This window comes from Hermetia illucens, chromosome 5 (genome assembly GCF_905115235.1).
Source record: "Hermetia illucens chromosome 5, iHerIll2.2.curated.20191125, whole genome shotgun sequence".
Taxonomy (NCBI): domain Eukaryota; kingdom Metazoa; phylum Arthropoda; class Insecta; order Diptera; family Stratiomyidae; genus Hermetia; species Hermetia illucens.
In genome coordinates this window covers 58,400,123-58,412,562 of record NC_051853.1, presented here as the reverse complement: position 1 = coordinate 58,412,562, position 12,440 = coordinate 58,400,123, and the positions used below count along the sequence as shown (strand labels likewise).

Genomic DNA, 12,440 nt, shown 5'->3' with positions numbered 1-12,440 from the left:
CTGTCGTACGGAAGGTCGCGGCTCGAATCTCACTGGCAGTAAGATTTGTATCGTGATTTGACATCGGATATCAGTCTATGTGGGACATTGTATAAATGTGCCTAATCATGCTGGCAATGTGCTTCCTCCATGGCTTTCCAAGAAGATGGTACTCTTCCGTTCCCGTTGTGCGCTACGTAGATCTCGGGCAATTATGTGTGTGTGCTTGAGGTGGGGGAGAAGCAAAGTCTCTGAGCACCCTTAGTGGTCGATAGTACTCGATGCTCCGTCTAACAGAATATCCCGAATTGGTTTTTGTATCGCAGGATTGACGTTAGTAGATGTGATGCTACCCGCTGCTGTTGTAGCACATCAGCATCAAAAAATGTCTGATGCGTCCGTAGGCGGGGCACTTACATAGAAAATATTCCGTGGATTCCGCCTCCTCATCACAGGATGGGCACGCATCATCCTGGAAAATTCCTATTCTGAGCATATGCCCAGCTACTGAATTATGACCTGTCAGAATGCCTACAACACTTCTGCAAGTCTTCCTTCTTTTCGACAGAATAAACTTTGCAGTGTGTTCATTTGGTTCTGACAGGAAAATTTTGGGGTGTTTAGCATCAAAGGACTGCTCAACGCCCTCAATGCAGCTTGGTTATCGCTATAGATACCGATGTGTCTGCCCGCCAACCGCTCGTCATTTATCCAGGTTGTCGCCCTTAGGATCGCATACACTGCAGCCTAAAAGGCCGTTGTATATTGTCCCAAGGGAAAAACCAACTTCTCGTTTTTATTCGGGAGGTAGACTCCAGAACCGTGTTAAATTTTGAGCCATTGGTATAGAAGACGTCATTATATCCTGACACGTATTCTCCTGGTCCGCCTCAGTTTTCTCTCCGTTTCAAGATAACTTATATCTTCTACAAAACACATTTATGGGGATCCGGGAATCAGAAGACATTGCGAAAACTGGATTCAGTTCTCCCCATAACCCTTCCAATGCTCGCCCATGTCCATTGTTTCCCCATAGATCTAATCGAATTAGTCTGCTTTCATTACACGGCTCTGAATAAACAAATCCAAGGGCTGCAAATTGAGTAATCTATTCAGAGCTCCGCCAGATGTCATTTCATGGCACCGTTGATATCCAGATACACAGTTCTTTGTAGTGTGGCTAGTTTACAGTGAAAACTCTTTTGTTTCACCTTAACGCACCACACTACGGATGCATAAGCGAACATCGGCCTAATAATAGCAGCATATATACAGATTACTACCTGAGGCCTAATTCCCCTCCTCTAGGCAAAGGTCCGCCTATACAGCCCAGACGCTGTGAGAGGTCGTTTCATCTTTATCTTTACATATTTGTTCTAGTTTCTTTCACTTCATTTCGAGGGGTTGTACCCCTCATCTCTGGAAGGCAAATAAGAGTCCATGCCTGAGGCACAAACCAATCATTTGTATTTCTACACATCTTTCCGAGATTTCGACGAACAGCTAGCATAGCCACGTCATCCGCATAAGGTTGAGCGGGTATTGGCAGATTTTGCAGTTCGCATAGTAATGAATCGATCAACGTACTCCACAAGAGTGGCTTCCGTTGTTAGGTACGGATCAACACCTATTTCAGCACACAGCGTGGATCTCAGTCCTTAGTACTTGTTCTCACCTTCCGCGGAAAGTTCCGCTTTCTCTGTACATCACCACACTTGGTGGTGTGCAATGCCCATGTCCTCATTCGCAAAAAATGTCGCCTTCTTTCGCAGTGCCTTCCGTTGCCGTCGGCTGGGAGCTCTCTTAGGATCACGGTGTTCGTGCTCCATGGATCTGTTTTCACATACTGAAATTAGACCAGTTGTGTCCACCGCTTTTCTTTTTCTGATAGAGGCTGTCTGGCTGACCGCATCGTAGACACCGGGTGTAGGTTTTCCACTAAATTAGAGTCTTCTACAAATTTCTCCGTGGGGGAACATGAATCTGGTGAGGCATCCAAAATCCGTGTCCCGGTACGGCCTGATTTTTTAAAATCTAGGGTGGATTCGAATTCTGTGACTTCTTACCACTTTACAATCCTTCCTTTCCATCTTCATGTGTTTTTGGACACCCTTAGTGTAGTAGTAAACTACCACAGGCTCCCCCACCACGACAAGGTGCTGTCCGAGGGGGAGTCTAGGGCAGTTACTTGCCGCTTATCCTGGGATATTGGATAAAGGAACGGAGTGTTTCTGACATATGCGCAATCCAATGCAGAGTTAGTGAAAATTTGAAGCGATCCGTGTGCAACGCAGAGAGAATATTGGCGCGGAACAGCCATAGCTTGATGTTGGTGTTGATATATGGTACTTGCATTTTTAGATTTTGCAGTATCAGCAGCACTTCAGATAATGCAGCGGCCAGTGATGTCAATCGGTTCAGTGCCATCGTCAACGGAAAGAATATTCTGAAAGTTAACGTAAATAGGTAGATTGCGATGTTCAGTCAAACTGAGAACCTTAGTTTTGTTTGCGTTTATCAAGAGCATTCTAGCCAAAATGCATGACTCGATAAGAGAACAAGAAGATAAGCATAACGCCAATGCATAAATTGTTTTATCAACTATAGTGCGTGAGGCACCTCTCGTACTCTACCTTGATCAGAGTTCCTTGAATGTGTTCGTATAAGCGTATAAGTTGGGTGTACTGTTCCTATGAAATTTTTCGATCAATTGTAGCATCTACCGCAAAATAACTTGCCCCGGTTCATCTCTCTAATGCGTATATATATTTCTACGTTGGTGATTAATTTCAAATGAATATTTTCTACTTTTCGCAGGCATGCATTACGAGAATATAATATTCATAAGGCTTTAGATCATCCCAGAGTAGTTAAGCTGTATGATGTCTTCGAAATAGACGCAAATTCATTTTGCACTGTGTTAGAATATTGTGATGGACACGATTTGGATTTCTATCTGAAACAGCATAAGACAATACCGGAACGTGAAGCTAGATCAATAATTATGCAGGTAACATTCCTATGAAAGTCCCCGTTGGAGTCGAGTCTGATGATTTTTGTTGTTGATTTTGAACAGGTTGTTTCAGCACTGAAGTACCTGAATGAAATTAAACCTCCGGTTATACATTACGACTTGAAGCCGGGCAACATTCTACTGACGGAGGGTAACGTATGCGGTGAAATAAAAATAACCGATTTCGGTCTATCTAAAGTTATGGATGAGGAAAACTACAATCCGGACCATGGAATGGATTTAACATCTCAAGGCGCTGGAACATATTGGTAAGTTGATGAAATGAATGTTGTGAGTGTCCTTGCACGGTACTAAATTGTCTATCGTTTTCTCGTTTCCAGGTATCTACCACCCGAGTGTTTTGTTGTAGGTAAAAATCCACCAAAAATTTCATCGAAAGTCGATGTTTGGAGCGTAGGTGTTATATTCTATCAATGCTTATATGGTAAAAAGCCATTCGGACATAATCAATCGCAAGCCACTATTTTAGAAGAAAATACAATTTTAAAAGCAACTGAAGTTCAGTTTTCAAATAAACCGACAGTTTCCAGTGAAGCGAAGGTAGAGATCCTGCTTTGTGGTGACCTTTTAAGCGAGGAACTAATTGAGGGTTTTTTTGCTATTGCAGTCTTTTATTCGCGGCTGTCTGGCATATCGGAAGGAGGATCGGATGGACGTTTTTTCGTTGGCGAGGCACGAATACTTGCAGCCACCAATTCCAAAACACGGTCGCCAAGCGATGAACCAGCAGCAGCAGCAACAACAGGGACACCAGAGCTCGTCGCAGAACCAAGGGGGTCAGAGCAGTGCGGGGCAAACAAATTTCTCAACTGGAATGTTTGGAAATCTAAATCAAAGCAGTTCATCCTAGCTATCAAAGAGAAACTCGAATTCGTAATTTCAAGTCGCAGCCATAGCTAGTTCAAAGATAGCACCAACAAACACGAGTCGCAACAACTCCACTGCAGTCGCAGCTGCCACCTTAATCTCGAATAAGAATCGCTACAGTAGGAGACGGAGATGATAGGGCAGCTGCTGCGAACACTGCAAACATTCATGCTTCAACAAAATCAACGAATTTCGAGAATGGTCACGCGAAAACATTCAAGCTGGACAACAAACAAGTTCACGGACTCAACAGCCCATCAATTGGACGGGCGCACGGAACCCGTAATTACAGAAAGGCCTAGTGAAAGTTCAGTGCAGTGCGAAACCAACTACAAGAATTGGGATCAACCACTGTCCTTCGATTTAAAAAAATAATACACATGTGATTCCGATATGAACGGCGGTTATGTTGGGAGGCGAAAGATAAATATAATGACGCCAGGAGCAACACATTTTCAGAGAAAACTTAGGAAAAGTATTGCATTGGATACGAGAGTAGGTGAGAGTGAAATTTATTATCAAAGCAGTTTGATAGGAGCAGGTCAGAGGAGTATCGCATTCAAATGAGGTATAAGTCTAAATGAAGAGGAAACAAATTGAAATATGATTATTACATAAGTTTAAGTTTGAAATATTCTAACAATTTAGTTAGTTATTATGTGAATGCGTCCCAAACTTGTATGAATGCTAATGAGACAATTTATATTAAATTTTTAAATTAAAAATTTAAACACAACACATTATATATAAATATAAATAAAATCTATGAATACTATTAAACATATAAATACGTTTAAAAGTAAAGGAAAATGATTTAAAAGTAATGAGTAAGCTTAAGGAGAAGAAGAAGTAAATAATGAATAAATGTAGTGATATACTTATAAATAATAAAAAATAAAAAATTATTGAACAATAAAAAGTAAAACAATTTATTGATATGGCAGTAAATACTATCATTCTGATAATTCAAATAGAAAGGAGAGTAACGTCACCATTTACAGAAACCAATCAATATCCACATAAATGCATAACGCGAGATTTCTACCGAAATCGCAATCTCTCAATTAACGTATTTCAAAAATTAACTTTCAAAACAATACAATATGAGAACTGAACGATAAGGCGATCGAAAATTTCTTCTTTGCAAGCTACAAGTTAAATATTTTAAAAGAAATCAAACAAGCGGACACAACAGAATGTAGTAAAACGGAAACAGTTTCGGATGGAACTTGTGAGTGATGCGTAGGCGCAGTGATGAACATTTGGTTGATTTATATGAATACGGACAGCAATATACATATATGTACAGTACACAGTTATCATGGAAATTAAATAAAAGGAGGATATAAGTAAAAAATTAACGAATAAGAATGGCGTGTTCAAGGATGTGACGGTAGAAGCGAGGTCATGCTAGCGAAGAGAAAATGGTTGAAAATAACGTTTTAAAATTAAATAAAGTACGATAAAATGAAAATACTATTATTATACATGCAAATATCTTTTTCACTTCAAGTTCAATGTTTTTTATTATTTTCATTTTTTAATTTTTATTATTTTTCTATATTATTTTTAACTGATAATTAATTTAATCGTTATTCAAATTATCCTGATAAGTTATATATTGAAGTAATAAAAACAAAACAAACAAAAAAACAACAAAAACAAAAAACAAAATTAAATTATTTTTCGAGTAAACAAGAAAAAATGCAAAAAATTGAAACAATTGATAACAAGAAAAGCTAAGAAAAAAATGAGATCAACAACAACAACGCTTTCAAAGAAATTTGCAAGTCAGTATACATAAAAATATTCAAATAAAAATTCAAATTGAAGTTAGAATCAAAATAACGATACACGCTTTTATTGATCCCAGTCGAAGAACGTTTTTTCTTTTCATTTTGAGATTGCAATTTTTAAAGGAAGATTCATGTAGATCATAGTTAACTCTGAACAAAGTGTCGTCTGCAAAATTAGTTGGATTGAATTGAATAGGGTCCCAGATCATGGGCTTTTTAGTGCAGGTTGATCTAGCCAACCAGCCCCAGTGGAATTGATTGGAAGATGGGGCGGGCAACGTGTGGATAGGTTATAGTCTATGAAAAAAGGCGACGATTGCTGGTTATATGATATAGTGGAATCCACTTATCCATGCGTAACTTCAAAATTACATCAATTTCCTTCATGAGAAGCGCATTCATATATCACTGTATGCTTTTGTTCTAGCATGAAGTTACATTTTTGTTAACAATGAACAACGGAGCAAAGGCATTTTTTACTATTAATCAATCAATCAGTTTCAAAATAGCTTCCCTTGGATGTGACGCAGAGTTCCAAAAACATGGGTTGAAATGGTCGGTGATGGACCGCAACTTTTCTGTTGTTGCTCCCACTCTCGACGTAGGAGTCACTTCATAGTTTAGGCTGCGTTGACCAAAATCGATCACAAGTTGTAGTTCGTCAGATTGAGCTCCGAGAAGTAGGACGGCCGACATCACCTTCGTAGACGAAAACATTGCGGCGGAATACTTCTCGATTTTGACCCCCCTTGTGGTTGGCTGAAATTTCTACGGATGTCGTTACCAAGTGTAGTTTTGATGGTGATCAACGATGGCGGGAGTATGCCAGGATCCTTCAACAAGGAAGGTCAACCATTCGGACACTTGTGCGCTTACTTCACAGTGAAGATCTTTTCGTTTGTGTGTTCGTATGTTCAACCATCATCATCCCACCCAACACTCTAACAGGTGGTAGGCTTGCAGTGCTGCACGCTTGTTTTTTCGGTAAGGTATTGAAGGTTTTTGACTCTCGATGGCGAACACCAGTCTTTTTCGATTTTGCTGATGGAGACCTTCGAACTTACCTGTCCTCTTAACCATGTTATGATTCTTTCAACCATTGACATAGAGGTTTTCTCCTCCATCGGTACAGTTATCGCGATTTTTTTTATATTGCCGAACTTCGTTGAGAGCATCGTTCAAATCAACAATTTCATGGTGATATTTTCCTTGGCAAAAAAATAGACTCCCCACGTTAGAAAATGACTATATGTTTTTTACGCCAATATAGTAGTTTCACTTGCCAAATTAAAATTAATTAAAAAAGCCAATTCGGAACGCCCATTTGTTAATTATAATGGTTTAAAAATTGAATTCTCACAAGGCGGAAAAGAAAACACGGTCACATCATCGAGCGAACAATTTGAATCAATGACATTTTTATATGAAGGGCAATAAAACGTACATTTCTGAAAGATTCATTGGCAGCAGAAAACTGGATTTGCATTGGGTAGGATTCGATCCTTTAGGCACGTTGTATATTCCGAGGTACTCTTCTCTTGTGACTTGATTTGAATTTGAAGAATAGTGCCACACAATTCTAACGCAGTCGTATGTTATCAATTAAGATTGGAGTTAAAGTTTAAACAATGTTAACTCACATTGAAATAATCCTCACAATTTAAACCTGACCTCAAAGAAACTGGATTCCGTCGGATGATGATGATCCACTTCTTCTGAAAATCTCCTTTCGGATTAGCCAAAAAGCTTTCTGCGGGGTTTTTGTGGAGTTGTTTGTGCAGCAAGGCACAAACAATATTTCATCGCCCTCCTTAGCATTTCATGCCGGAGATTAATTTTGACATATTTATATTTTCGCCGGGCTACTGAAATTTCTTGGCTCGAGCTGTGACGTCACACAACATGACGCGGGCTTTCCAGTCTGTTTGAATTTGGTTGAAATTTAAAATGTTGATCATTTCACAAATACAGTTTTTTTCCGAAACGGTCTTTGAGAGTTTCGTTAGATTACACCATAGAAGTGATTTCCGTCATTCGTGAAAATAAGGCGAGCAGTCTATTCCACAACATTTACTTGGCATAGTAAAAGTAGTACAATCGAAGTTAGGCCATGATTATGATTACAATAGACTTATCATATTTTCACTAATGAAGGAAATCATTTCTATGATGCAATCAAACAAAATTCTCAGAAACCGTTTTTGAAAAAAAACAATTTTCTAAATTATTAGCATTTGAAATTTCAACCAGTCGTACTGAAAAGCACGCGCCAGTGTCTGTAACGTCACAAGTTGCGGCAAAAGGCTTCACTAGACCGGAAACTGACAACATGTCAAATTTAATTTCACGCGTGAAATTTCAAGGACGTTGAAATATTGTTTCATGCCTCGTTGCATAAATTTCAATATGAATTAAAATTTTTTTAAACTTGAACTCCAATATTAATTGATAATATATGACTGCGTTTTCCAGTTGAAGGAAGGAATTATACGCAACAGATTCCGCAGAATATTGATCCGGCCGGTGATTTTCGGTCAATGCAAAACATTCTACCGCCATCCAGGAAAGTCGGGTAAACATTGTCCTTGCGCATTCACTGTATTGTCTCTAAACCTTTTACGCTGGTACTTGCAAATTAATTATATAGCGATATGTCGAAGATTTGCATTAATTTCATTTCTCACATTTGTAAAATAGAAAATATATTTCAAGCTATCTGTGGAGACAGATATTTGTGTCAGCATTACAACACCACATACTGATTTTTCGGTTTTGACACCTTTTTATTCGGGGACGTTGTGCTTGCCATATAGCTCGTTACCATTACTGCCAACACGTAAGATAAATGAAAGGATTGTTTTCTCTTTTCTGTTAAAATTTGATTGATTAATTGAAAAGTAACAAGTAGCAAACACTAAATCAAATGCTTCCACATAGATAAGATTCAAATTATTCGCTTAATGACGTCACATGAAGTGTTAATCAATCATCGCATTTTCTTTCTCGCCCTGTGAGAATTCGATTGGTTTGGTTTTAGAATTGGTTTTTTTCCAACGGATATGGTAATTAGGCAGGTGAAACGATTACTTCGGCATAAAGAAACGGGGGCATAACCAAAAGTTAGCATGACTGATCAAACAATTATATGATTACGATTATAAAAATAAAATCGAAATCGCATCATATGGAATTCATCAATGCAATCATATGGAATTCATCATCAGCCAAAGTGTAGCAACCGGTGCCGAGCCTTAGTAAGGACTCACCGCATCCTGGCATTGCGCCGAGGTCCACCAATTCGATATTCTTATTAGCTGTCTGGCGTCTTGGTCTATGCAATTGCTCCATCACCCATACGGATTAGGCGATCCGGCCACCGCAGCCTATTGAGTTGGATTTTTTGGTTTTGGTATTGCTCATAAATTTATATAAATTGATGAATGAAGTAGTTTTTATTCGATGCTAACAATCGTGCGCAGATATCGTCGATAATTGCTACCGCTTGTGATTTTTGAAGGTAGATAGGAGAAATTATCGACGACTTCAAAGTTGTAGCCGACTATCTTTATTGTTTTCAGTTGACCACGACTAATTGATGTGGTTGTTGCTTTCGATTTTGGTGCTGACGTTGCCACCAATGTCATTCATTAATGTCCAGGCAAAGTTCTCGTGCCGCCTGTTCGATTTAGATGAAGCCAGTTTGTACATTTCGGGAATTTGTTCCCATTACGTCAATATCGTCCGCATAAGTCAGCCTATGCTCTTCTGCTTCTGGTATTTAAAGTTAGCATAACGTATCAAATCGCCCAAAGCCATGATATAAAAGGTACATGATAGGATATCCTCTTGTCTTAGATCGCTATTAATAGCGACCAGTCTTGATAGTGATCCCACTATTCCAGTCCTATTAGTTTTGTCGGGATACCTAATTCCCTCATGGCCGTGTAGAGTTTTACCCTGGCTATGCTATCACCTGCGGCCTTGAAGTTGATGGAAAGGTGGTGCAACTGATGACGTATTCTAACAGTTTTTTCATCGATTGTCGCACCGAGAAAATACGATTCATCTGGTATGCGGCGATGATATTCTTTACGTATGGGGCTATCCGGCTTACCGAGATGGTGGAGAATATCTTTTAATGGTACTCAGTAACGCGGTATCTCTGTAATTGCTGCACTGTGTGATATCCAATTTTCATGTATGGGGGAGTCCTCAGGCATTAATTCGCTTTTCCAAACTTTGTGCATAAGTAGATAAGTTGAATGCTACAAATGGACACCTCTACATTTAATCGACTCGGCTGTAATTCCAATGGGGCCTGTCAACTTATAATTCTTAACGAATTCCGCGCACCGTTACCTCCATGTTTAGTGGTGGCAGATATTGTCCGTCGTATTCCGATATTTTTTTGTTTTATTGTTAAGCAGTGCATAAAAATTCTCAACTCGGTGAACCAATATATCTATACGGTCGGAAATCAGATTTCCCCTTGTTGTCTCGGCAGGATGAGTATCGAGGGGTGGCTTTATCCTGCTGACTTCTGCGCCTGGTGCGGTTGCTCTTTGTACTGTTCCAGTGAAATTACTGTATTTAAAATCAGTGTGCTTTGTACAGTAACTACTTAGCAGGGAGTAGTCTTAACAAACAGTAGATTAGTTAATCAATACGTGTGCATGCTATTTCTAGCAAAAAGTTTTTAGGAATCAAAACTTAATACCATCTTCGTCGCTGGCAGTATTTTTTTATTGGACATATATCGTTACTTCGGGAAGGGAACCAGTTCCTTTCTTCAGTGCCGGGTGCAGATTAGTTGCAATAACCAGAGCAACTAACAACTGGCTTGGCTGTTAGTTGAGCTGGCATAAAACGGTTGAATTGAAGCGCTTTTATCTATCGTGGTAGTCACACAAACCGACCCATGTGTTATATTGTTGTGATTGGGAACTGCTTGATGAAGACGAACCACGTGCACACTCGAAATATGGGGCATTGGCTGCCGGAGAAAACCCGTTGCATTCATTTAGGGGTGCTAGCTAGCAATCCGGCCGTCGATAGCCGGCGTATGTACGTACATATGTATGTTTTTTCCAGATTAGGTAAGGAATCAGAATTTATAAACGAATGCTATGTGCCCAATCACATTCAAGTTTTTCTAGCAATTCGATACGTTTAGTATAATTTTTTCAAATGCATCTCAGGTTGAAGTCATGCAAATATATATTTTATTCAGCAGCGAGGATGCGCAATTGCGACTATGGCTATGTGATCATGATCACGAAAGCTCACGTAAGAGCACATTGTATTTTTAAAAGTGAACGGACCACGTTGTCATTTACATTTCATTGTTTCATGTGATTGTTGGAATATTATAATACCTCCCAGCCATCGGTATTCTTGTACTTCTTTTTGTTGTTGATTAGGCGTGCGATATATGTGCAAAGCCACTGAAGTTGCGTTTGGGCACTCAAGGAGTCATTTTGACATTTATGATTTAAATACCTCGAAACGCATTTTTTACTATCCGTTTGCTGTTTTTATATTCTTTTACTAAATTAGGAGGAAAAAATATGAGTATGATGAAACCATCGTAATCGTTCCTCCACAAGAAGGGACAAACATGGGATCGGACGTGGATTCAGATGTATTTGATAATGCTGTGTTTGGTGATCTTGTACATTTGCCACGAAGGAGTGTGAATACTGAGGGCGAAATAGATTCTTCCTACGACCCACCTCCACCTGCCCACTCTACTCGATGGCGGCGCGTACCAGCATCGGAGTGTCAACATTCAAGACGATGCCCCAGATTTGCATTCACGAAAGAGATGTACAAGCACCAAAAAGGAGTAAGAGAACTGGAACTATGATTCCTTGGAATAAAAATCCAAAAATATTTAAAACTAATTTGCCACAATTTACACTAAGAGAGTTCAATCTTGACCTACTAAAGAACTGTTCAAATCCCTTCGATTTTTTTTTTAACGGAGTTAGTAGTTTTATTAGTTGTAGAAAAAATGGGTACTATGCCCAAAACGAGGGGTCCGTGGACCAAGAAGGTGGGAGTAAGTTACTCTCCATCTGGTCCGATCCAATATCAAGTTGATGTGGATTTAGGATCCTTCTGGAACTTAATCACGAAAGCTGATCTTCAAAGGACAAAAATCTTTGACAATTTACATCGGAACCTTTGCTCAACAAGTTACAAGAAAAGGTCTGTGGTGATACCGGGACTGTTATGGAGAACCATATAAAAAACATCTTTTAGATGACAGAATTGTAAAAAAAGCTGTCAAACATATTCGGTCTCAGAGGAAAAAAAATTACATTAATTCTGCCACAACCTATTTCTGCATATAATTTGCACATGGCTGGTGTGGACTTATAAAATCAATTTTTAGCAGCGTACCGACCGAAAAAATTATTAGACAGTATTAGCAAAGATGGGATGGGCCAACATCAACATTGCAATTGTATTATCAACAAAATCAACATTTGTTCCTAGCAGTTTAAGAATTTTCGTATGTCCATCCTTTTTTTTTTTAGGATTAAAAAATGACACTTGTTTTCACACGACTTGATACCTTAAGTACCAACTTAGGTTGTGTGTGGATAACCGCTAAAGTTATTAAGAAAAAAATTTGAAAATAATGTTTTTATATTTATTGAACCTAAAACGTTATGCTCTTTAAAGAAATAACGAATATATTACGGGTACTAATGGGTTAAAGCGAAAAAAAATATATGCAGACGAAAAAAGCAGGAAGA

General features: G+C 38.9%; 1 protein-coding gene across 7 annotated transcripts in view; it reads left to right on the top strand.

Moving 5' to 3' along the window:
- Positions 1 to 5,725, top strand: part of LOC119658227 (serine/threonine-protein kinase tousled-like 2) — a 197,704-nt gene extending 191,979 nt beyond the window's left edge. For all 7 annotated transcript variants that reach the window (XM_038065495.1, XM_038065494.1, XM_038065496.1 and 4 more), the window contains 4 exons: positions 2,797 to 2,989; positions 3,056 to 3,261; positions 3,334 to 3,553; positions 3,621 to 5,725. In XM_038065495.1, the coding sequence (XP_037921423.1) occupies positions 2,797 to 2,989; positions 3,056 to 3,261; positions 3,334 to 3,553; positions 3,621 to 3,863 (862 nt within the window). In that variant the 3' untranslated portion in view covers positions 3,864 to 5,725. The remainder of the gene's footprint in view (positions 1 to 2,796; positions 2,990 to 3,055; positions 3,262 to 3,333; positions 3,554 to 3,620) is intronic.
- The last annotated feature ends 6,715 nt before the right edge of the window (positions 5,726 to 12,440 follow it).